This window comes from Pectinophora gossypiella, chromosome 6 (assembly GCF_024362695.1).
Source record: "Pectinophora gossypiella chromosome 6, ilPecGoss1.1, whole genome shotgun sequence".
NCBI classification, from domain to species: Eukaryota; Metazoa; Arthropoda; class Insecta; order Lepidoptera; family Gelechiidae; genus Pectinophora; species Pectinophora gossypiella.
In genome coordinates this window covers 4,834,481-4,860,810 of record NC_065409.1, presented here as the reverse complement: position 1 = coordinate 4,860,810, position 26,330 = coordinate 4,834,481, and the positions used below count along the sequence as shown (strand labels likewise).

General features: G+C 37.1%; 1 protein-coding gene across 1 annotated transcript; it reads left to right on the top strand.

Annotated features, from left to right (window-relative positions):
- The first annotated feature begins 838 nt into the window (after window positions 1-838).
- LOC126367482 (kynurenine 3-monooxygenase) lies at window positions 839-23,516 on the top strand. The gene is made up of 10 exons (XM_050011009.1): window positions 839-1,035; window positions 3,032-3,101; window positions 4,255-4,448; window positions 5,685-5,733; window positions 6,458-6,545; window positions 7,098-7,269; window positions 20,996-21,247; window positions 21,595-21,825; window positions 22,295-22,456; window positions 23,241-23,516. Exons 1-10 carry the CDS (start codon window positions 976-978, stop codon window positions 23,304-23,306), a joined length of 1,344 nt encoding a protein of 447 aa, XP_049866966.1. The 5' UTR covers window positions 839-975; the 3' UTR covers window positions 23,307-23,516.
- Window positions 23,517-26,330: the final 2,814 nt, after the last annotated feature.

Below are 26,330 nucleotides of genomic sequence, written 5' to 3'. Positions count from 1 at the left end.
AGCGCAGTCTTAACTTAGCGCAAAATTTATATTACCTACATACATAGATAAGATAAACAGCCTATATACGTCCCACTGCTGGGCACAGGCCTCCCAGGTCGCTGCTGCTGGGTACCTACATACATAAACTACAAAAACTACGAAAAAAGGTACATTTTTTACATACAATCAGTCATATAATCATTTATAAGTAATAAAATAACGGCCTCCGTGGTCCAGTGGTTGAGCGTTGCGCTCACGATCCGGAGGTCCAGGGTTCGAATCCCGGTGGGGACAAATCACAAAAATCACATTGTGATCCCTAGTTTGGTTAGGAAATTACAGGCTGATCACCTGATTGTCCGAAAGTCAGACGATCCGTCCTTCGGAAGGCACGTTAAGCCGTTGGTCCCGGTTATTACTTACTGATGTAAGTACGTAGTCGTTACATGAGTCATGTCAGGCCTTTGGCGGCTCAATAGGAACCCTGACACCAGGGTTGATGGGGTTGGTAGTCCTCACAACTCACACGATAGAAGAAGTATTAAAATAATAAACCGGCCTATAATCTAGAATTAGAGTTGAATAAAAAAATATTTTTTGTAAATTAACTTTTACGCTTATTCAGTCCGCGCTTTTACAACGCTTCATCAGAATGTACCTACATCTCGGTTAAAATTAAAATCTAAGACTGACGTTCGATTTCCTATATTACGAAATTGCGTAGATAAACTCCTATTTCAGACCTATTGCTCCTTTTGTAAGACCAAAAGCGTCATTGGCGGGTCTTCGGCCGACAATGTATTAGAGTTTTCCGTTTGTATACAAACTGTAGTTTGCTTCGTTTAGAGCACAAATTCATTCTCGATCGTTGTGTGTTGTGGTCGTCCAGAGGCTAACCACGCGTGTTCTAAATAATCAAGAATTAGCTAACGATATTAATGTATTCACATTAGTAATAGAATAATATTTAATTTGTTTTAAAAGTGGTTTGAAATGGCTCAACAAAATGGAGATAGCAAGAAACTTGATATTGTAGTGGTCGGCGGAGGGTTGGTAAGTACTTACTACTTATTTACCCTCATGTTTTTAGCTTATACGTTTGTTAATTTGGGTTCAATGGGAGGAGGGTTCGAATAGATTTTGTATATCGTCGTTGTCAATTTAAAATCTATTATGTGCCATGGGGTCAATTTTACAGAAATTAAAAAAAACTTCCCGCCTGACAGTTATTATATGACTGTGTTCAAAATATTAAAAGATAATAGATATTTACGTAAATAAGAGTTTGTACCGAATGTTTTAAGAGTAAAATACTATTCCATCCTGACAAAAAAGAAATTTAAGATCTTTTAAATTAGCAACGACGATATTGTTCCTTTATTATTATTTTTTTATTGTGCTGTGTTTTTTATATTATTGTTATTTGTAAAATTGTTATTTTAGTAATAAAACTAAAACCAAAATTACAATTACTACTATGGGAAATGCCTAACTAGACCTTAAAGGTGGTTTCATAATGCATTCCAGCTACGTACCAAGTTATTTCCTACAACCCGTTACTAGGATTAATGTAGGTTCATTTTATTTTTATTTTATTCGGGGAGCTTACAGCATTCTTTACACAATCAAAATCTTAATAATAAATAAAGGCTAATTACAAGATACCACAGGTAGAAAAGGTGGTGATAGTGGTCCCCCTGGTGGGTCCACGGGTATTTTTTTTATCCGTTGTCCTACCATTATTTTACCCCTGGACCCACCAAAATGTCCCCCTGAAAATATTAGGTCTTCACTTACGAAATTGCGGTTTGTATGTACGTATACCGAAGTTTTTTCATGTTTTTTTTATTTGTATTAATCGAAGTAATCACCCGTGCAATCAACTGGTAAAATGGGTAAAAAAAAAACCCGTCCACCCACCATGGGGACATGTTGGTGGGACCACGTTAAAATAACATTAATAAAATAATAAAAATGTTTATTTCTCCACTTAAAACACAAAAAAAATAAAAAATTTCTTAGTAGGCGAACATTGTGATACAAGTGTATTTTAAGGGAGCTGGTGCTTGTAAAAGGATTTCCCTTGTACTACAGGTCACCAGGCCCCAACCCTTGGTAATTATTTAATATATTCTAATGTGTTACTAAGTAGCTACAAATATTAGAGAAATGTATAATTATATAATCCAAAAAATATATCAAAAAAACAGAAATAAAGGAAGAAATTAAATAAGGGAAAAACTGACAGGAACCTTCGAGATACGCGTGTGTTCTAGTCTATTATTGCTGGTACCCAACAGATAGCTGTCCCGCCATCCACTTCTAGAACAGGCAAAGACAAATTAATGGAAAATTAACTAACGCACATTAGATGGTGTATACTGGCATCAGCACCAATAACTTATTTATTACGGTAGGTCGTTTGTATAAATAAGTCCAAGGTCGTGTTCGCCACATATTAACTAAAAATGACACTAGTTTGACCAAGTAGCTGAAGGAGAAAGAAATCTTATTTTGTTTTTATTATTTAGATAATAAATAATCTAAATTCTCATTTTGATATTGGCTTTGCACGCTCAATTAACCGGAACGAACAATAAATCAATAACTTCAAGCCTCTTTGTTTAGAAAATATTTAGAAATGAATTTTTAGTACAATTCATATAGGTAAAATATATTATACATACTTAGGTACTTTATGATTTACAATCATCATCATCATCATTACCAGCCCATTAAAGTCCCCACTGCTGGGGCACGGGCCTTCCCTATAGATGGATAGGGAGATCGGGCCTTAAACCACCACGCAGGCCCAGTGCGGATTGGTTGTTATTAACGACTGCTAATGCAGCCGGAACCAACGACTTAACGTGCCTTCCGAAGCACGGAGGAGCTCGAGATGAAAACTTTTTTTTGAGGTCACCCGTCCTATGACCGGCCTTTGCGAAAATTGCTTAACTTCAACAATCGTAGACCGAGCGCGTTTACCGCTGCGCCACCGATTTATATATTAACAATTAACAATATTCTAATGTTATTATTTTCTCAGGTAGGATCTCTAGAAGCTTTGTATTTGGCGAAGAGAGGGCATCGCGTTCGAATTTATGAGTACCGAGAAGGTAAGCCTACCCCACCCTGAACGCTTCATACAAACACCTCGTTTTACACAGTCACTACACATTGACGTTATCGTACACGCGCATCTGTGTGTGACTTTTGACGCCATACTATTGAATACTAAAGTACTACCTAGGTTCCTAGCTCAGCCGCTGGCATGGAGCGGCCCGTGTGAATTGACCCATCAATCTGCCATATAGATTACTCGATTACTTACGTTAGTCGAGGACTTAACTACCAATAATTATTCGTCAATTGTATCAATTTGTCCTTAATAACCTCCTAGCAATTAATAAGTAACAGGCACGAATTGACAATTGGCAGCTAGTGGCATTATAGATTGGACACTTTGAATTACTTATCAATGGGATTGTGTTTCAAAACGACAGTCACATTGAAAAAAAGTGACTCTTGAACTATAGTTACACTGAAATTTATGTATTCGTTATATGAGCCATACCACCACATATCATGCTAATTTAAGAGCCACGCTCTTGTTGGTGTAGCATACTGTATGCTACTTTTTTAGGGAAAAATAGGGCAGTGGGAAACCCTCTTGCCTTCCGCCCCGCAGTACTCTGTCTGACGCTAGAGGGATCACGTGCACAGTCTATTTCATTTATTTATTTATAGGAAAACCAACAGCTACATCAAATAGTATAAACATAAATCACAAAAGAGCCAATTATAGGTTTCCACAGATAGACTTCGGTATATGTTGGATATACAGCAACAATAGATAGCAAAATAAACTAGGTACCTATACAAACATAACAAACACATTTCACGAAAAAAATCAACTCGGTAGTCAATAATAATAATTTATATTATTATTATTATTTTTTTTTTGATACTATATATTGAAAGTAATTTTCGAAGGGAAAATAGATGGGAAGCGGGAAAGGGGAAGAAGGAAGGTAAACTGGCTCGATAATATAACAAAATGGACTGAAAATAGAGACGCAGGCACGTTCTCCAGACTGGCTCAGTCAAGGGAAGACTGCAGTGGTGGTCCCCGACAGCCGGTAGACCATGGTAGTTTTAGAAGAAGACATGAACCATGTCAGGAGTTTTGCGACTCAATAGTAAACCTGACACCAGGGTTGATGAGTTCGGGCATTGACGACCCGCACAACATAATATTTTTCTGCACAGATATCCGAACAACGCCGCAAGTCCGTGGTAGATCGATCAACTTAGCGCTGTCGGTGCGCGGGCGCCGAGCGTTGAAGGACGTCGGGTTGGAAGACCATGTCATCAACCATCACGGTATCCCCATGCAGGGCCGTAGGATCCACAGACTTGATGGCACCACGTACGTTATACCCTATGATGCCAGAACTAATCAGGTGCGTAGTCAATTTTGAATTTTACGACTCCATATCGAAAGCTGTATAACATAGCATGTAAGTTAGTCATACTAACATATCTATGGACTGTAGTCTGAAAATAAATGATTTTTATTTTTATTTATTTTTTCCATTTTTTTATAACCTCACGACTATATCCCAATTGGGGTAGTCAGAGGTACATCCATCGCAAGATGAACTAACGACCCACTCATACCTTACCGAGCTATTTGTTAGGCCAACGTGATAAGTAGTGACCCGTATTGCGAGTCCAGTCGAGTCGAGTTGAGCAAAATGTGTTAGTGAAAACTGCACTTAAGATAAGTTAGTAACTCACTGGTGCAAGTACGATACCGGGGTTAGAGCCGGCGCTCCCTGATTGAGAAGTAAGCTGGTGTACCACAGGATCAGAGTCATACATCATCCATTGTCCATACATCAAATCAAATAATCTTTATTGCACACACTTTTTGAAACATACACAAGAAAGATAACATTAAATGTGTTCCTCTAGTGTCTCTAGTGTCTTGTGGCCCTGCCCACCCCATTAGGGATTAGGGGCGTGAGTTTATGTATGTATGTATGTTCCTCTAGTTATTAAATAATTTGTAATGTGAAATATAGTAACCATAAATAATCTTAGCAACCGAGAAAGGTTGTTAAGCTAACAGCGCGTCGCGATTTATGCAATAACAAACGATTTGAATAAGTATCTATAAGGTATATAAGAAGTTGATTCATCCTTATTGATTTAAAAGATGTGTTGCTGTTGCAGTTTCTTGTCATTTCTTCTACTCAGCCATAACACCTTGCGAAATGACTTAAATTCGAAAATGTTACATTGACCTTCAACAAGTTTATCCATGATAAAAACGTTGAATAAATGATTCTGATTTGATCTGATTCTGATTTGATTTGAACAGCACAAATGGCAGCCTTAATGCTTTACATCAACCAATTAGGGATGATGGACGCTAATGTATGTATGTATTTAAATTATTTTTCCCTAGTTTGGTTAGGACATTACAGGTTGATCACCTGACTGTCCGAAAGTTAGATGATCCATGCTTATTGATGTAAGTAGTCGTTTCATGAGCCATGTCAGGGGCATTTGGCGGCTCAATAATAACCTTGACACTACGGTTGATACGATAGAAGAAGAATATTTTTTCTTTGATTATGAGTTATTTTTATAGTCTAAACTATCTATGTACCTATTTAATTTGGTTATTCCAGTGCATCTACTCAGTGGGTCGGAATTACCTGAACAGTCAACTACTAAAAGGTAATAAGAATGTTGTTTTGTGTTTGAATGCAATAAAATAGCTGTCAAGCCGTAAAGCGTTATTGTTTCTATGTACTTAATTTAAAATACGAAGAAACAAGTTAGTAATCGTTCAGCCATTCTTACGTAAAATAATTACGTAATAGTATATTAATGGTGAAGGAAAACATCGTTGACAATAAGTTCGCCTCCTATAGTGTGGCAAGGAGTGGGTGTATACTATAAACCTCTGCCTAGCCCTGCGGGGATATAGGGGTGATGCTATGTTTATGTTATGAAAACATCGTGACGAAATCCACGTATCCGAGAAATGCGTTTCGGAGGTATGTAACCTAACTTGTGTAAGGCTCCTTTTATCTTCGGGGTTATAAGTTCAGATTGGTCGTTGCTTCTGTAAAAGACCGGACCTGACAATTCTTCAGGTTAGGTCAGTGAACACGGGAAAAACGGGTGAACGTTAGGGAGATTATGAGTTCAGACATGTCCATTCTATTCCATCGTTACACCCATACGAACACGTTGTAACTGTGTAATTTTTTTTAAGTACATCTTTTCTAGACATCTTTTAACTCATCGTATGGAAACGCAGATCTCGACCAGACGCAAAATATATTGTGTCTGGTATCTCGCCAGATGAAGGGTTAAAATCATGTAAACAGACACGTTTGATAATGATGGTGGTAGGTACCTACTAAATAAATTAATCAATTAAATCACTTTACAGAGTCCGAGAATTACCACAATGTGCAGAAACACTTCAACCATAAGTTGATTGAGGCAAACCTGAATAAAGGGTCGTTGACTTTCCAAAAGTAAGTAATATTATCTTTGTAATTAACTATCCAGTACCGGGACAATAAATACAACTCATTTTTATGACAATATTTGAATCTTAGTGAATGTGCTTTTACTTAGGTATGCCTGCAGGAACTTACTTGATGGCCTCCGTGGTCCAGTGATTGAGCGTTAGGCTTCACAATCCGGAGATTCCGGCTTTGAATGCTGGTGGGGAAATATCACAAATATCACTTTGTGGTCCTCAGTTTGGTTACGACATCACAAGCTGATCACCCGATTGTCCCTAAGTAAGATGATCCGTGCTTCGGAAGACACTTTAAGCCGTTAGTCCCGGTTACTACTTACTGATTTAAGTATTTAGTCGTTACATCAGCCATATAAGGGGCCTTAAGAGGCTCAATAATAACCCTGAGGGTTAATGAGGTTGGTAATCCATTTCACAATCCACACGATAGAAGAAGAATAGGCTTAAATCACATTTTCACTTACCTTCATGTGAGATTGTGATGAAAAGCGATACTATGTGATGATATATAATGTATACGATGTAATAAATAATTCCACAGAACAGACACGAAGGAGACCATCCCAGTGACAGCAGATCTGATTATTGGGGCGGACGGTGCGTTCTCTGCTGTCCGCAGAGCCATGATGAAGCAGCCACTCTTCGACTACAGCCAGCAGTACATAGAACATGGGTACTTGGAGCTTTGCATACCAGCTGATGAACATGGAGGAGTAAGTAAATATCGCTATAAATCTCTCATGTTTTTAAAATCTTTTACGGCATGCAGGTTTTCTTCACCGAACTGTCCGAACTATTATATTGTCTTCATGATGTATGCCAAAACACAAATTGATGTTCTGTTATGAAAGCATAGTTACCATACTGTATCTATTCTGTTTGAATTCCGTAAAGGAATTCAGAAGCAATAAGTTCTGAACGTGAATTTTCAGACTCGATTTCACGATTTCTGCTAAGATGTAGACATCGATTACAGCGATTTTTTCCAATAATTGTACAAGCAAGTTCCTGACGTATCTTCGTTCGTGTTCATGTCAAGAATTTGGAGATCTTTGTCTATCGAAGGTATAAAAATTTGCCATGACTTTACAAAAATGGACTTAAGTGCGTCATTATTGGTAAAGTCGCATATTAACGCCTTAACATATGAGATTGTTGACAAATAAAACTATACATAACATAAAAAAACACAAAATAAAACTATATCACTCTGAAATACTTTATTTGAACTCATAGAACATTAGCATTATTAGAAATAGTTTCATTACGTTTGAAAATTTTCCGCAAACGTTACTTTATTCGTTACATTACTATTTTCAATTCGTTTTTTAACAATTTCCCCAAGAAAACATACAAATGAAATTGATAAACCGGTTATAAGTATAGCATATGCTACACGAGCATTTGCCACGTCCATTGTCTTCAATTTTCGTTTCTTCGCTTGAACTGCATTTCTCGTATTGATCCTGTTCCATTGAGCTTGCACTAAACCGACTTCAACCATGCGACGTGTGCGCTTTTGTAATACATCTCTCAAAGGATAACCTTTAGATAAAAACATGGCTGATACACTAGTATAACTTAAAAATTGCCAGACTTTTAATTTATCTTTGCCGTTTTCATCTATGTATCTGTCCTGCTTCATATAATAAGAATTGGCTGAATCAATGGCATATAAATCGTTCCTAGACGCAACAACATCTAACGCATTCACGGCACAATTAATATCTTCATTATCTGGGTACGTCGCGTTGAAAGTCACTTGGAAAATGCTTCGTAACACGTTGCTTAAGCAAGGTTTGTAGTTCTTGACGTTTAGTTGATCTGTGAGAAAGCAATGCTTGACTGTAGTGTCCGCTGTCATCAAGCTGAGAAAACCTGTCGTGTAAAAGTTACTTATAAAGAACGTGAACCATATCCAACATGCTAATAAAGGCCGAAGATTGCTTTTCTTTAATAGTCGCTGGCTCGTATTGGCAAAGAAGTAGCCCCATAAAGCCAGTATTAGATTAATTCTATCCGGTTTTGGTCTAGGTGATTTGTCATTTATCAATGTAAATATAATTATCACAAAGCAATAAAAAAATGCAATCAATACCCATGTTAATGTACTAAACTCTCTGTAAAGTAATTTCAATCATGTTCAGGTATATTTGCTGTAAACATGTAGGTATTATCATAGTCGAAGCCCCAAACATAGTCGTAATGATCTGCTCGATTTTTTATCAGTACAATTCTACCAACAACAATATCAGCTTTGCCGGTTTGCAAGTAATCGAGCAATCCAGTGGCCGTTCCATTTTTTAAAACAATTCCATATATTTTCGGTCCTTCTAAGTAATTGTATTCAAAGTTGATTCCTTCAAGAGGTGCTATAGTATCTAAAATATATTGCTCCAAACATTCCCCAGTATGGCTTGAAGTGGCCGTTATTTTGCTAGGAATGCTTCCATACAGCGCGACCCTTGCTGTGCAATTAGTGAAATTATATGGTATATTATTCAAAAAACTTTTAGCGATCGCACTATTGCCGTTACAATAGGCCTGTTTTAAAACTTGTCCAACTTTGCGTCCGCAGTTGTTGTTTAAAAAAGGGTTATATGTGTATAGGATTCCGCCTTCATCTGATTGTTTTACAAAGGTAGCATTATGAATATTCTGCGCGGTTAAAACTTTAAACACATCTGTAATGTTATTGATATTCAGAATATGAACGATATATCGAGCTTTTGGTTTCCAAAGTAAGCCCATGACAAATTCAGAAAAGTTATTGGCAATGATCACGTAGAGTTCGCTCTTCACGATTAGTTGTTCTTGTGTTTCGAATGTTCTGGTTATAACGCTGTAGCATGTATCTTCGATAAGAGTTTCTATTAGAGAGCTTATTTCAACATAGTCCACATTGCCGTAAAGTACGGTTATTTTGCTAGAGCAAGGGTGAGTTTCTCTGATTACGTTTTGAATACACTTCTTTGGTAGGGTTATCTGTTTAGTTACTTCGTCAATGAGTAAGTTTAAACTTCCTTTTGAATCATGTATAAACAAAATTAAAAACGCAATTCTTAGTTGAAACACCATATTGGAGACGTGTTCATTCGAGAATTTATTGTAAGTACTGAACAATAGAACTTTCCAGTAACATTGAACCTAATTGTTGAAAAATGTCCGCACGACTAACGATTCTTCAATTTTTCTACCAAGCTATTTACTGTCTGGTGTGGTTTTTAAAAGCCAACAGTAATTTAAACATGATTTATAACTTGAAGTTTTTATCCTCATTGGTATTTAATAACTTTGGAATTGATGGTTGAGACACGAATCGTGTTTTCATTATCCGATTCAAAAACACTTGACTACTAAGTATAAATACGGTGATTTTCTGGAATATAATCGTTTTGTTGTTATAAAAATTATATATACGTTAATAAATTGTTCTAAGAAAGAGGTTTCGCCTTGTAATTTTCCTATCATTACCAATGTTTAAACAGTTTTAAAGTCTTTACACATAGTAAGTAAGTAAATAAAAGTAATATAGCATGAACCTACATAAATGCCATGTTGATCTTTGAAATATCTTTTATTGTTTTGTCAAAATTACTGCTGATCAATGAATTACAACTAATTAATTAACCACAGAAGGACTAGAACAGAAAGATCATAATTAATATTTGATAAAAAATATATATTCTCTCAAACTCTCTAATGTAACATGATTACGCATTTTTGTTGTTATATTGATAATTACAAAGGTGAAAATATACGAAGCAGGTGTTATCAGATTATTATAAGTAGACACAAAATATATACATGTAGCATCTTACCACGAATAGCATTTTGTATAATCACGAGGAACTAAATCGACTTAACAACATACGAGACCAAACTCAGTTCAAAAAACTGTGCACCTGGTATTTCAAATCGAGAGAGAGAATGCATTACATCATTATGAAACCTCACTTTTACGCTTTACGAGTCAATTTAGTTGATCGGAACTATTAAGTAGATTTTGATTTTTCTTTAATTATAATGTAAACAGGGGATTTAAAAGGCCACATCAAAGCAATTCATCTAAAAAGCAATATTGCAATTTGACATTTGCGCACATAAGAGTAAGTGCACAATGTACAAATGTCTAATAGCAATATTGCCTTTTTTAGGTGAATTGCTTCAATGTGGCTCTTTTTTTCAGACTTATTTCCGTTGTTTTAAGTTTACGCGGTTATTATCATAATTAAAGCACATAATAACGGGTTCTTACGGGTTATTTAAACGCGGTAAGAACCCGTTATTATGTGCTTTAATTATTTCCGTTGTTTAAGTATTTCAACAATAAAAGTAGCAAATGAAATTAACAAACCAATTATTAATATGCCAAAAGCCACACGAGCACTTTCTACGTCAATTCCTTGCAACTTCCGTGTTTTTGCGTGAACTGCCTTTTCTATTTTCGTGATGAGCTTGTTCACCTGCGCCTGCACCAGGCCAGTTTCTGCCATGTTACGTATGCGTCTTTGAAATGCGTCTCTAAAAGGATTACCTCTAGGCATAAACAATGCATGTATAATTTTATAGCTTGAATATTCCCAGGTATCTAACGTATGCTTGCCGTCATTGTCTATGTATCTGGCCTCTCTTATGTAATAGCTGTGAGCAAAACCAAGAGAATATAAGTGTTTTCCAGATGCAACCATATCCAAGGCTTGAACTCTCTCTCGACATTGGTGATCTTCGTTTTCAGGAAAAGTAATATTGAAAGTGGCTTTGAAGAAGGTTCGTGTAGTATCTGGTATGCAAGGTTTATACATTTCTGTATTGATCTTGTCCGTATGCTTCACTTTAGTGTCCCCTGTCATCAAGCTGAGAAAACCTGTAGTATAAAAATTACTAATGAAGAATGTGAACCAAATCCACCATACGAGAATCGGCCGATATTTACGCTTTTTCGATAGACGTTGACTAGTGTTGGCAAAAAAATATCCCCATAACGTCAGAAACATAGGTATTTTATTAACTTGTGTTCGAGTTTTGTTCGATAAATTTTGTAGTATTTTAAATGTAAGTATGACGAGACAGTAAAAAAAGGCGATCAAAATCCATGATAAAGTGCTGAATTCTCTGTAGAGTATTTTCCAATCACCCTCAGGAGTAGCAGCCGTGATTATGATAATGCTACTATAGTAGTACCCCCAGAGGTAATCGTAATGATCAATTCGATTTTTGATCAATGCAGTTCCGCCGCCGACAATATCAGCTTCACCTGTGTCTAGATATTGCATCAATCCGGTGCTTGTACCATTTGTTAAAATTATGCCATACGATATCTTTTTATTTTTAATGTACTTATATTCTAGATTAACTCCTTCGAGAGGTGCTATATTATTCAGAATATATTGTTCGATACCAACCAGCTGTTCACCTTGTAGGGTATAGTCTGAAGAATTGAATATAGCAAATGGAATATCTTCCTGCATTGTAATCCTTACTGAGCAGTTTCGAAAGTTAACTGGCATTTTATTCGAAAAGCTTTTAGCGATTGTGTTACTGTTGTTGCAATAACCAAGTCTTACAACTTGTTCAACACTTCGCCCGCAATTGTTATTCCTATACGCATAATATGTATAGATAATTTCCTCTTCTTTGGCCTGTTGTATAAAAATAGCGTTAAAGATGTTATGTTTAAGTAGCAAATTAAACGAGTCTAAAATGCTATTGACATCAGGAATGTGGATGATGTACCGAGCTTTAGGATTCCAAAGCAAGTCCTTGACCAGTTGTGACATACCTTTTGTAAATTCTGGATTATTCTTTGCGGTGACTAGGTACATGTCACTCCAACTGTTAATATTCTTTTGTGTCTTAAAATTTCGTGTAATGATACTGTAGCATGCGTTACGTGTAAGAGCTTCTATCAAAGAATCTATACCTTCGTTTTCCATGTTATTATAAACAATGCTTATTTTGCTTCCGCAAAGACTAGTTTCGTTGATAACTTTTTGAATGCACTTCGTTGGAAAGACCTTTCCTTTAGTAGTATCATTTTGAAATATATTGATCTGTCCTCTTGAAGCATGTAGAAACCATATTATCCAAAAATAGTGTTTTTTAATCATAGCGACGTGGAACGTTTGAATCGCAGTATAACACTGAAAGTATCTGAAGGTAGATACTTTACTATTAGTGTGACATTTTCAAGTGATAAATAGCGATCATTTTATGGTTATTAATCATTTATATCTTTAAATTACAGTGATAATAATGACACTTTTAACCGAGGACGAGGATTTTCTTGATTATATACATAGAATAGCAGAAAGATGTTGGAAAGGCCTTAACGCGCATTTTGTATGAGAACTGCTGTCACCGGTTCGACCCCGCTCTCTTTTATTGATGATGATGATCAGAGTCGAGTAAGCGGAAGCGGTCAGGTACGCAGGATATATTAAGGTGCGCAGACGTTCGCGCAAAACGCAGGCGCACACACTCGTCTTACCCCTCTTTTATTACTGCTCCTGCAAACAGATAACTACTACTTCTCAAATTTCATACCGGCAATGTATATTTTATGTGATAGACTGCAATTTAACATTAATAGTGTGTAACATTAGGAGTGTGGGTAGGCGTGCATACTACTACACCTAAATTTTATTGCTCTATAGTTAATTTTAAATTAAAATTATATATCAGTATATTTAATGACTAAATGGGCATAATATAACTCAGTTATCTGTCAGTTTACTGGGAATATAATTTCTCCTTACCTCAGATCTCCTTAAAGGCTATAATTGAACAACATCATAAAATGGACATCTATTCCAAGCTGTCAAAAAATATGGATGAGCTGAGTGACCTGTTCATCAAACATATGAGCTCCTATGACAGCAAGTTACAGCAGGCATCATCCACACCAGAGGCTTTTATTTTTTTGATAAATAGCTGACCATGCTAAGGTTATTAGCTAATAATTAGCTTCCTGTGATGAGGAGGGATCTTCTTGCAACATAGTCCATATTAGATTTTTCGCCCTGCAACCTTTTTATATAAGAACTATTGCGGTGCTCCGTGGGTCGTAAAGTTTGCGGATGAGTGAAGTGCAAAGATGAAGTATGAACTATTTGCTCATACTTGTATGGAACTTGGCCCTTCCAACCTCTTTATGTTATTTCGTATCGTTGCTACAAAAAATAAAATATATGACACTTAAGTTGTACTCTGGGCGCCGTCCCACTCGCGTTAGATTACTGCAGGGCGGAAGGCAAGACGGAAACCACTGCTCTATTTTTCCCTAAAAAAAAGCATGGAGAATGCTACACCGACAAGAGCGTGGCACTTAAATTAGTGATGAAGTTCTAAGAAAGTGGTTTGTCCTTGTAATTTTCCTTTGATATTCATACCCTAGAATTATCCGCTTTCCTAGGTCCGGTTTTTTACAGAAGCGACTGCCTGTCTGACCTTCCAACCTGTGAAGGGAAAACCAGCCCAATACAGGTTTCTCGGGAACGTGGGTTTCCTCAAGATATTTTCCTTCACCGTTGAGCACGTGATAACCATTTATGATCCAAACATTTATGATAAGGTGAGGTATCTGGGCCATTGGGTCTCTGATAATTTGTCCGATAATGTAGACATAGAAAGGGAGCGCAGGGCGCTGTCTGTTCGCTGCAACATGTTGGTCCGCAGATTTTCGCGTTGTAGTGAACAAGTAAAGGCGACGCTTTTCAAAGCGTTCTGCCAGTCGTTCTACACGTGCGGTCTGTGGGTCAGCTTTACGCAGCGAACTTATGGAGCTCTGCGTGTTCAATATAATAACGCATTCAGGATGCTGTTCGGACTGCCGCGTTATTGCAGCGCCTCATTAATGTTTGCAGAGGCGCAAATTAATTGCTTCTATACCATCATGAGGAAACGTTGCGCCTCCTTGCTGCGCCGCGTGCGCGCCAGCTCGAGCAGTATCCTGAGTGTGTTAGCAGACCGGTGGGACTCCCCGCTGCTGAGGCGCTGGATGCAGCTGCACGCTGCTGTGCCAAGGGTCGCGCGTGTGTATTAGCTTAAGTTGTATAAGTTGTTACTAACATTAGAATATAAGTTGTTTGTTACTAACATATATGGATACAGTCCGAATTAAATAATTTGAATTTGAATTTTGATTGGTTTAGGCCTGTGCTGGATTCGAACCTGCGACCTCCAAAGTGAGGGGCAAGCGTTCTACCAACTGGGCTACCACGGCTCTTGATGTTCATACCATTATAAATAAATAAAAATAAATAAATGTAGTAAGGTAGGCACTAAAAAAAATGCACCCATATAAATTACTAGCTTTCGCCCGCGACTTCGTCGGCGTGGAAGGATTTTCCCGCTAATTCCCGTTCCCGTGGGAATTTCGGGAATTCCTTTCTTAGTGCACCTCTACGGTACCTAAGCTACGTCCCTTCTAAATTTCAAGTGCCTACGTTTAGCCGTTTAGGCTGTGCGTTGATATGTCAGTCAGTCAGTTTCTTCTTTTATATATTTAGATTATGTAATATCACGATGTGTAGTCATGAATTTTTGAATAAATTTTCCATGGACTAATTTTTTTTACCGTAACTATTCGTAGCGTGGTGCTCATATTTTTCTCTCTCGTCTGTAACATGGATTAGAATAAATTATACCTAAATACTGCAAGGTCATTAAATACAAATAATACTACGAATAGAACAGTGTAATACAAGCTTATTTTATTGTTATTATTTATAATATTAAGTGTCAAGTTTCGTACAAGAGTTTGTCTACAAATGGAGGGCCTTTTGCCAGAAAAGGTTGAACATAGACAAAAATTTTAGCTTTAAAATACACTTCTTATCAAAAAAAAATTAAACACCTCTCAACTTTATGTTTATTAGGAATTATCAGAAATGGAATAAAAATAAACGTCATCTTGCAGTGGATATTTTAGTTTAATTCTTAATCTTGTTTTTCCAAATTCAAATTTAATTAAACTCGTGTTTTGTTAAACATTAATTTCGTATGTTTTGATTTTTTGATGATAAGTTTGGTAGGTACATGGAGTGGATAACATTCAATTATATTGATATTACAAATATAAATAACATTGTAAACCAGCGTGAAATGTTCAGTATTATTAGATTATAAGTACGTACATTATATTAGGCATACACGTTAGCAATCACGCTACAGAATATGTGCATTATTATTACATAAATTACAATTAAATCAAAACATATAACTATTTACGTTGTTTGAGTATTTCAACAAGAAAAGTGGTAGATGAAATTAATAAACCTATTATTAGTATACCAAAAGCCACACGAGCCCTTTTCAGATCCATTACGTGCACATCCTTCTTTTTCGCGTGAACTGCCTTTTGTTTTGTCATATAAATCTTGTTCAGATGAGCCTCCACTAAGCCAGTTTCTACCATTCTATGTGTGTGAGTTTGAATAGCGTCTTTCAAAAGGAAACCTCTGGAAACATACATGGCCGTTATTACTTTTACGCTTGCATATTCCCAGGTTTCTAATTTATGCATGCCATTATCGTCTATATATCTGGCCTCTCTCATATAATATCTATGAGCAGCATCAATAGTATACATTCCTGTTCCTGATGCGACAGTATCTAAGGAACGGCTACTCTCTCGACAATTATTGTTATCTTCGTTTTTAGGAAAGGTAATGTTGTAAGTGGCATTGAAGTAAGATCGTAAGATATCGGTCATACAAGGTTTGTAATTTATCGTGTTAAGTTTATCGGTGTGGTAGTGATGTTTGACCTTAGTGGTCCCGGTCAACAAGCTGAGAAAACCTGTAGTGTAAAAAGTACTAAAGAAGAATGTAAACCAAATCCACCACACGAGAATGGTCCGATACTTGCGCTTTTTCGATAAATGCTGGCTAGTGTTACCAAAGAAATATCCCCATAAGGTTAGAATCATAGGCATTTTACCAACTTCTGTTTGAGGTGATAAATTTTGCAGTATCGTAAAGGCAAGTATGACAAGGCCGTATAAACAAGCGATCAATATCCAGGTTGATGTACTGAATTCTCTGTAGAGTATTTTCCAATCGTCCTCAGGAGTAGCAGCTGTGAACATGAAGATACTATCAAAGTAGTACCCCCAGATACAGTCGTAATGTTCAATTCGATTTTTGTTCAACACAATGCCTCCACCGACAATATCAGCCTCACCCGTTTGCAAGTATCTCAACAAACCGGTGCTTGTGCCGTTTTGTAAAATTACACCTAACGCTTTTGTTTCTTTAATGTAATTATATTCTAAATTGATTCCTTTAAGAGCTGCCAGATTATCCAAAATATATTGTTCGACACCAAGCAGGTATTCACCAAATAAGGTATAGGTGGTAGATTTAAATATAACAAGAGGAACATCTTCTTGCATTGTAATCCTTACTGTGCAGTTCCGTAAGTTAAGTGGAATCTTGTTCGAAAAGCTTTTAGCGATTGTGTTACTGTTGTTGCAATAACCAAGTCTTACAACTTGTTCAACACTTCGCCCGCAATTGTTGTTTCTATAAGGATAATATGTATAAATTATACCTTCTCCTTCATTTGTCTGCTGTATAAAAATAGCATTAAAGATATTGTGTTTAATAAATAAATTAAATGAGTCTAAAATGCTATTGATATCAATAATGTTAATGATGTATCGAGCTTTAGGATTCCAAAGTAAGTCATTGATCAGTTGTGACATACCTGTTGTCAGTTCTGAAATATTATTTGCAGTGACTACGTACAAGTCGCTCCAACTGTTGAGATGCTTTTGTGTCTTGAAATTTCTTGTTATAACTCTGTAGCATTCGTTACGCGTAATAGCTTCTATCAAATGATTGACATCTTCGTGTTCCATATTATTATAAACGATGCTTATTTTGGTTCCACAGAGACACGTTTCGTTGATAACTTTTTCAATGTACTTCGTAGGAAATAGCGTCTCTTTAGTGTTATCATTTGGAGATATGCTGATTTCTCCTCTTGAAACATGTAGAAACAAAATTGACCAAATAATTGGAATATTAAGGATCATATTTGTGACGTGTGATGTTTGAATCGCAGCTTACAACTAAGTGTAATCTACACCAAGGTGTAGGTCAGCAGTAGGTTAAGTAGGCACAACATTTTCAAGTGATAAATTATTTTCAGTGAATATAAGTAAGTATATTATTAATCATGTACATAGTAATCATTTTACAGTAATTTATCACAAGTATTTTAAACGTCAGCCATGAATAATAATAACATTTAAAATCAACGATTTTCTTGATTTTTAATGTGATTTTGCTACAAAATTCGATATAATATGACACTCAGAAAGTGATTAAGCCTTGTAATTTTACTTTGATTGTCGATGTTCATACCATTGTAAACTCTTTAAATATAGTAAGGTATGTATCTTTTATTAATCTTAAATAAGTAAATTGCACAAACATAATACCCACGAAATCTTGCCTTGAATTTTTTGAGGCTTTAAATCTAGCATTTGTCTATTATACTCAATGTCTATATACGTCCCACTGCAGGGCACAGGCCTCCTCTCAATCAACCGGAGGGGGCACGGAGGGTACTCCGCTACGGTTTAACGTTCCCTCCGAACCACTGAATCATCTTACTTTTTCGGACAATCAGGTGATTCAAGCTTGCAAAGTCCTTACCAAACAAAGGACAGTCTCACAAAGTGATTTCGACAATGTCCTCATCGGGAATCGAACCCGGACGTTTAGATCGTGAGCCTAACGGTCCACAAAAGTTAAAAAGGCCACATCGAAGTAATTCATCTAAAAAAGCAATATTGCAATTTGACATTTGCGCATATAAAAGTAAATGCGCAATGCAAACAAATGTCAAATACCCTGGTCGTGCAAATCAGCAATTTAACAAAAGACTGTACGACCATTTCTAAAATCGAAGCACTGTCAACCAAGCTGTCAATTGCTATACAATATGTTTGAAACTCGACCGCATTAATAAAGTCTTTGTTTGGGAGGTGAAAGTTCCAAGTTTAAGAATTTTCTTGTTTTTTTACTAATGTAATTAGCAAAATTAAAATAAAAGTTTCATAAAAAATCAATTTAATAAATATTGTGTTGTGGATCACTGTTTATTAGACTAAACAAAATTGTAGTTGATAACACACGCACACACGTAAACGCACACGCACACGTTCTTACTTAAATAAAGGTTTTTTAGTGCGTTCAACCCAAAAACATATACTGGCCACTATTAAGCCGAACACAAGTATAAGAAAAGCAGCACGGGTACTTTTCAGGTCTAAGGTGTTGTCACGAGAGACTCTTTTTCTCTTAGCATGTAGCGTCTTTTGCCTTTTCATGTCAATCTTGTTCATTTGAGCTTGAACCAACCCGACTTCTACCATTGTCCATGTTCGTTTTTGGAAATTATCCCTGAGTGGAAAGCCTCTTCTTAAAATTAGACTGGTTGTGGTATAACCTAAAGCAGGCCAGGTATCTAGTTTGCGATTTCCCGCATCATCAATGTATCTCGCTTCTCTTAAGGTGTAACTGTGCCTTTGCTCTATAGAAAAGTAACCACGGTTCGATACTACATTGTCTAAAGCTTCTATAGTATCCTTACAACGCTTATTATTGTTTGTTGGAAATGTTATGTTCATAGTCGCTTTGAGAAACGTTCGAATAATATCGTTTATGCAAGGGTTATAGTGGTTGTAATCTAAAACCGCCCTATTATGTGGCTTGTATCGTACTTGTCCAGTCGTCAAGCTATAGAAGCCGGTGGTGTAAAAATTAGATATAAAGAAAGTGAACCAAATCCAGCAGATGAGAACCGGCCGCAGTTTCGTTACTTTTGCCAGTTTATAGCTCGTGCTGCTGAAGAAGTATCCCCATAGATGAAGCGGCGAAAATATGTTATCATTTCTTGCCACAAATGGTGTATTTACCATGATAGTGAACACTATTATCACAACACAGAAGACGACAACGATTAGTATCCATGTTTCTGAACCGAATTCTTCATAGACGAATTTCCAATCGTTTTTCGAAATAGCAGCAGACAATAAAACGAAATCATCGTAGTAGTATCCCCATATGTAGTCGTATACATCCGCTCGATTTTTGATCAGTATAAAACCGCCTCCGGCAATATCGGCTTCATCGTTCTGCAAGTAACCCAGCAAGCCTGTGCTTGTTCCGTTGGGTAATACAATTCCTCTTCTTTTCTCTCGTTCCAAAAAGTTATATTCTAAAGTAACTTTTTCCAGATTTGCTACGGTATCCAAGATATACTGTTCCAAACCAAATAATGCTTTACCATGAAAGGAGTAGTTGCTGGATTCGTATATTACGTTAGGGATATCTTCGTACATCACGACCCGCACTGTGCAATTATGAAAATTGTGTGGAATTTTATTACTGAAACTTCTAGCAATAGCGTTTTTATCGGTGCAGTCCCCAAGTTTTACAACATTTTCGATATAGCGACCACAATTGTTGTTAGAAAAAGCATAAAATGTGTAAATAATTGTCTTCTTTTGTAACTGTTCTACAAATATAGCATTGAAAACATTGTTTTTGACTAATAAATCAAAGACTTGTTTAATATCTTCCATATCGGGCACGTAAATAATATAACGGGCTCTTGGATTCCAGAGAGTATCGTTTACAAGCTGCAACATACCTGTGGTAAATTCGTTAATATTTTTAGCGGTAATTACATAAAGTTCACTCCAAATAGTCGGTTGTAGTTGTTGCTTTTGAAAAGTTCTTATAATAATGCTGTAACATATCTCTTGGACGAGAGCTTCTATCAAGGAGCTGACGTCATCGTAATCTCTGTTGTAGACTATGGCCATATTACTGCCGCATGGAAAAGAATCTGTTATTATCCTTTTTATGCAATTCGCAGGAAATCGGTTTTCTTTACAATGTTCATCAATGGATATAGAAAAATTTTCTCCATTGGATCCGTTAAAAAGGATAAATAAAATGATAACATTCTTAAACTTTACATACATTGTTCTTATACACGGGCACGTGTAGTACTAATGACAGAAGTAGGTCAAGTGATTCCGTGTTGACACATTTTCTTTCTCTTGACAAACGATTTTCCCGGTTAAACTCGGTTAGTGATCAGCATTTCATAGGTGATTAATCACTTTCGCTTTCTATGCAATTTCCTAAACATTAGCGACTGTTCATTATCCCCTAATTTAAAATGAAAATTATTCTACTACAAGAATAGAGCGGGCGTTGCTTTTGTGGTTTTATTTTCGACTTTAGATCTTGTAAAAAGCGTCAATTTCTTGTCAATATATCTAAATTAGGTAAGCGGACCCCGAAATAATCTTGATAAATACTAGGGAGACAGACAGGTCCATGAATAGTATTTATAGGTCCTTTAATACTCGGAAGACTCTTTACTGTTGAGTACATTATTACCCTCTCCTAGTTTCAGATGCCTGCTAACTACCTTCACATTTGGCCTCGAGGAGAATTCATGATGATCGCTCTACCCAACCAGGACTGTTCCTGGACTGTCACACTCTTCATGCCGTTCACCAATTTCAAGATGATTTACAGTGAGGAGAATCTCTTAGAATTTTTCGAAAAGTATTTTCCTGATGCCATACCGCTGATCGGTAAAGATAAGTTGGTGCAAGACTTCTTCGCTGGTAAACCATTGCCGTTGGTTGCTGTTAAGGTGAGTTATATGAAAATAAATATAAGAAACTCTTATTCTACTTTACGTTCATACGTATTTAGTAAACTCTCACGCTCATAATCCTTTTTAAGGCAAACTAAGGTGATCAAAGGCGTTCTCAAGTTAGAAAAGTATTTCAAAGTATTAAAAGGAGATGGAGTGGTGACCTGCGACTATGCTGTTCACCATATTATCCTATCTTTGGCGACCAGTCAACTTGAGTGTGATCTTATAGTAATCGCTTACTGTGCTAACTACTACTATACTATGGATACTGTAATAAACTACAGAAAGCGGTTTCGATTTCGAGAATGATCCATGGCAAATCTAAATTATTACCCTTCCAGTGTCGTCCATATCATGTATCAGACAAAGCCCTGATCATTGGAGACGCGGCCCACGCCGTGGTTCCGTTCTACGGTCAAGGTATGAACGCGGGCTTCGAAGACTGCACGATCCTCGATCAGCTGTTCCAAAAACACCAGGAAAACTTACGAGCCATTCTGGAAGAGTTCTCCCTGACCAGATGGGAAGATACATTCGCTATCAGCGATCTGGCTATGTATAATTATATCGAGGTAAGAGGAGTAATTCAGGATGGTTTAGGTGTGTTTCATAATCGGTTTTCATAAAAAAAATGCCGTTGGTCTGGGCTAACAGCCGTAAAAACACCTCCACCAACTCGCAGTGGAGCAGCGTGGTGGAGTATGCTCCATAACCCCTCCGGTTCCCCCCAACAGTGGGACGTGTATAGGATGTTTATGTTATGTTTCAATTCCCATCTTCAAACTTAGCACATTATTTGTGATGTTCCTTGATAGATGATGAATTACTTTTACTAGCTGTAAAACATAATAAACGCAGAAAACGTAAGCTCACGATTATATTTCCAATTGGTCTTGTGAGAGATACACACAGCTTTTTGTTAGAACAACGTGTAGGTGGAAAAAACAATTCAATTGACTCTTTATGATATTTGTATAAATAGCTATTTAAATATTATGTTATAAGATTGTATATGACGAAATCCCGTTTATAACATTTCAGATGCGTGACCTGGTTACTCGGCCGTCCTATAGGCTTCGCAAGGCGGTGGATGACATGATATTCTGGCTGTTTCCCAGTTTATGGGTGCCGTTGTATAATTCTGTCACTTTCACCACCATGCCCTACAGTCGGTGCGTTGAAAATAGGCAGTGGCAAAATAAGGTAACCTTTCCGTTTATGGTTTTTTGCCCCCGCAGCACAGCTTGTTTTTTTTGACGTGACTTATTGTAGATTTGCCGCAGATACAATTAACTCTCTCGCCCGGTACGCAGCACAGCTACCGCGCCAATTGTATCGGTTTCGACTTATAGACGCAACGAATACGTAGATAACCGTCGTAGGGCTATTGGTCGAAGCTTTCGTTATAATTTGTTACGATGGTCTCTAGATGATGTCTATGGACGTTGGGCGGGAACTACCCACCAGGCAAACCAAAAAAGTCATGTCGTACTGTCAAATTCCTACAACGTGATATATTGTCAATGAACCATGGCACCATATTTTTATCAGATACTGAGAACTTTTGACACGTCCATGTTGCGTCCATGTAATAGGTATGTCCATACTGTCACTTTTTACCTTTTAACGAGAAAAAATGAGCTGGGATTACAGTCTTTTAGCTTAAATTGACGTGGATTTTACAAAGGATTCAACACGAAAAGAATGCATGTTGCCAAATGCGAAAATATTTTCTTTTACAAAATGGCTATGTCGGTTTCTTGACGTTATAAACGTTTATCGTGACGGTAATTAAATCGAGCGTGACACGCATGTTACGGAAAATGACAAACTTAACGATTTCGATTAAACTTATCGACTCGATCGATAAATTTTATCACGTTGCGCATCTGACTATAGTTTGTAAGCATGTGGTTTGAATATCAGAAGTGGCTGCAGTTTTTAAATCTCTTTAATATAAAGCTTTAAAAACCTATTATTGTTTCAGGTACTTTTATATTCGTTTATTTTCGTGGGTATCTTAACAGCATTCGGGGCTTTTTTAAGGCAGTGAAGAAGTAGCATACCAACCTAGCTTTTATTATAATAGTTGTTTAGGTATCTATTGTAATGAATAATACTTACCTATTATTTTTTAAATTAATGTTCGGTTATGATAATTTATAATAACTATAATATTCTTATAAGATTTAATTAATACAAGCTAATTATTAGCATTTTAATGTCTTAATTATAATAAATATACTTATATATGATGATAATATTGGGCAGTTTAAGACTTTAATATTTATATCCTTTGAGAAATAAATAGCAAAATTATGTTCCGTGAGTTTGCTATTATTGTGTGTAAGTAAATCAGGTTGACAGCGACACAGAGAGATTGGAACCATTATATGGACAATGGAGTGGTCACCTATCATCATACATTATATCCATCTTAGGACTTTGCGTCAATGTGGTTGACTTGTCTTGTTTCCTTTCGGCTCTGGCATAGAATAAACTATAGAAGGGACACTCTTCGCCCCGCACCAATGCGAGCTTGAACTAGCTTGATTTACCCCTCTCCACCTTAGTCAATTTAACTTGTAATCCGTTAAGAAGTAAGGGAGCACACGCATTGTCTGTCTCGTTCGGGTAAGGCAGCGGAAATTTTTGTATTTAGTGTCCGGGCTGTGTCAGTAGTTTGGGTTTATGGATGTTATGTACCTACAATATAAGTAATATGATAAAGCACAACATTTATTTTCTAAAAAATGAACTAATAATAACAATACCAGCTTATTATAAATTAAAACGCTGGCAGCATTTCCCCTCTGAACTGCTAGTACTATTCTCTGCGCAAAATAGCTACCTCAATGAGACGCGCCGAAATGTCACTCAAAAATAATTTCGCCTCAGGGCCCCACGGGCCCATCGTAATCATCGTAATCGAAAAAGAAATCAAATAATCTTTTGAATAGGCGTGATATGTCGACGTGATGGATAACGCATCTTGCATTCGAGAAATGTCTGAAACTGTCTGTAACTAAATGAAACTTTAAAATAACAATCGCATGACCTGACGGGATTTAGTTCTCTCCAATTCCGGTCGAATTTCGGAGTAAGATTCCTAGAATTTGGGCATAGAAAACGAGTGCGAAACACTACACTGCGCTCCAAAACAGGTAACACTGATGTAGGGAAAAAGTCCGCTAAACTGAAGTTGGTTTGGGCCGGACACGTTTGTCGGGTGCATTCGGAGCGATAGACCCGAGTCGTTACCCACTGGACACCTTAAGGCGGGCGTAGAAGTCGAGGCAGACCGCATAAGAGATGGTGTGACGATGTCAATGCTTATCGGTGGGATTGGCCGGAGATCGCGCAAAGTCGAGAGAAGTGGAAAAATCAAGGCAAGGCCTTTGCTCAGCAGCAGAAGACCTAGAAAACGGTTATACTCCCCACCAATTCGTATCAGGTGCTGTCCTCACGCCCTCTGGGTTTTGCTTTCGTCTTAAATGGCCGTAAGCCGTTAAAGAGTAAGGGGGAGAGGACGGTTTGTCTCGCTCGCACGTAGGTGTTAGGTGACACACGGTAAGAATTATATTTTTGTATGGCGTGTCCGAGATCTGTTTAGGGTTCGTGATAATATCTGCTGCCTATACAGTAACCATGACGAGAATGGATGCCGTAAGTTCTAATAAAGCACACGTTGACATCTACGAGGATGGAATGGCTCTATGTCACTGTACTGTTTTCCATCTGCGCTCCTTGTGACTTGTACTCTCGAGCACACATTGAAATACTTTTGACTTCATGTTATTTAATTAATTTTTCCATTCGATATCAATTTCATCGTGAAGAAAGGAGTATAGAACACCATTTTTCGAGAACCAAAGGAATTCATCTTATATGGATTGTGAATACTAGAGCCGTGGTAACCCAGCTGGTAAAACGCTTGCCTCTTATTTTGAGGACGCAGGTTCGAATCCAGCACAGGCCTAAACCAATGATTGTCGAATTTGTTTTCGAATTCATGTTTGGATCATAAATGATTATTACGTGCTCAGCTTTTTTTTGACGTGTTTTATTGTAGATTTGCCGCAGGTTGCATTAACTACTTGGCCGGACAAATGGGGAGCGCTGAAGGCTCTCACCCGGTACAACGTTTTAAGACAACAGGGCTGAAGGTGCCAAGTTGGGCGCGAATCTCGGCTCAGGGCGTCGTTTGAGAGGAAAAATATCTGAAAGAATTAATCGAACCTAGCGGGTCGATAGCGATAAGCGCTGATTGAGGGAAGTCGTCGACCACGCCAGCGGGGTCGGTATCGGGGTCCTGAAGTGTTTGGTGTCGCGTGCTCAGCGGGAAAGGAAACATCATGAGAAAATCCACATTCCCGAGAAATGCATTTTCGGAGGTATGTGACCGTATGTGGGCTGGTTTTCCTTTCGCGGGTTGGAAGGTTAGACAGGCAGTCGCTTCTGTAAAAAGCCGGACCTGTAAAATCTGCAAGTTACGGGATGTTTCGATATCGATTTCATGTACAACATGCACGTCACTCTGAAGTTTTTAGTGTTTAGGTTATGGTATGTTAAGAAATCTTTGCAATCGCTTATTTTTTTTACTCCTTTATGATTGTAAGTACTTATAAAACGTAGAATGTGTACTTACAGCTGCTAATAATCCTTCTTGAACATGTCTACTAAAGGTGTGTGTTCTCATCCTTATGTATAAAGCTGATAATATCTTATTTATATGGACGATGCATGTGTTGCAAAAACCAAGTATTTGATACGTTGAAAATGAAATACTTTATTCGTAACTTCAAATTCAAAACGGTAATTTATATGGCGTTTGTATGAGAACGGTGACGTCATCAATTAACTTGGTCATAGGTCGTTGATCCATAAGTCTTACTTCAAATTATAAAAAAAAAATGAGATTGATTTTTAATCATCTTAAATACAATATAATGCAATGTACTCGTAATACAATACAATACAAATATACTTTATTGCACACAACATACAAAACAAGTTTTACATACATGGACGAAAGATACAGTACAATCTGGCGGCCTTTTTCTAAGCAGCAGTTTCT

Bases quoted from the DNA above. Each gene is read 5' to 3' on its own strand.
- LOC126367482 (XM_050011009.1), top strand. From the start codon at position 976: ATGGCTCAACAAAATGGAGATAGCAAGAAACTTGATATTGTAGTGGTC. The intron at 1,036-3,031 runs GTAAGTACTTAC...TTATTTTCTCAG, and splicing joins TAGTGGTCGGCGGAGGGTTG to GTAGGATCTCTAGAAGCTTT. The intron at 3,102-4,254 runs GTAAGCCTACCC...TTTTCTGCACAG, and splicing joins AATTTATGAGTACCGAGAAG to ATATCCGAACAACGCCGCAA.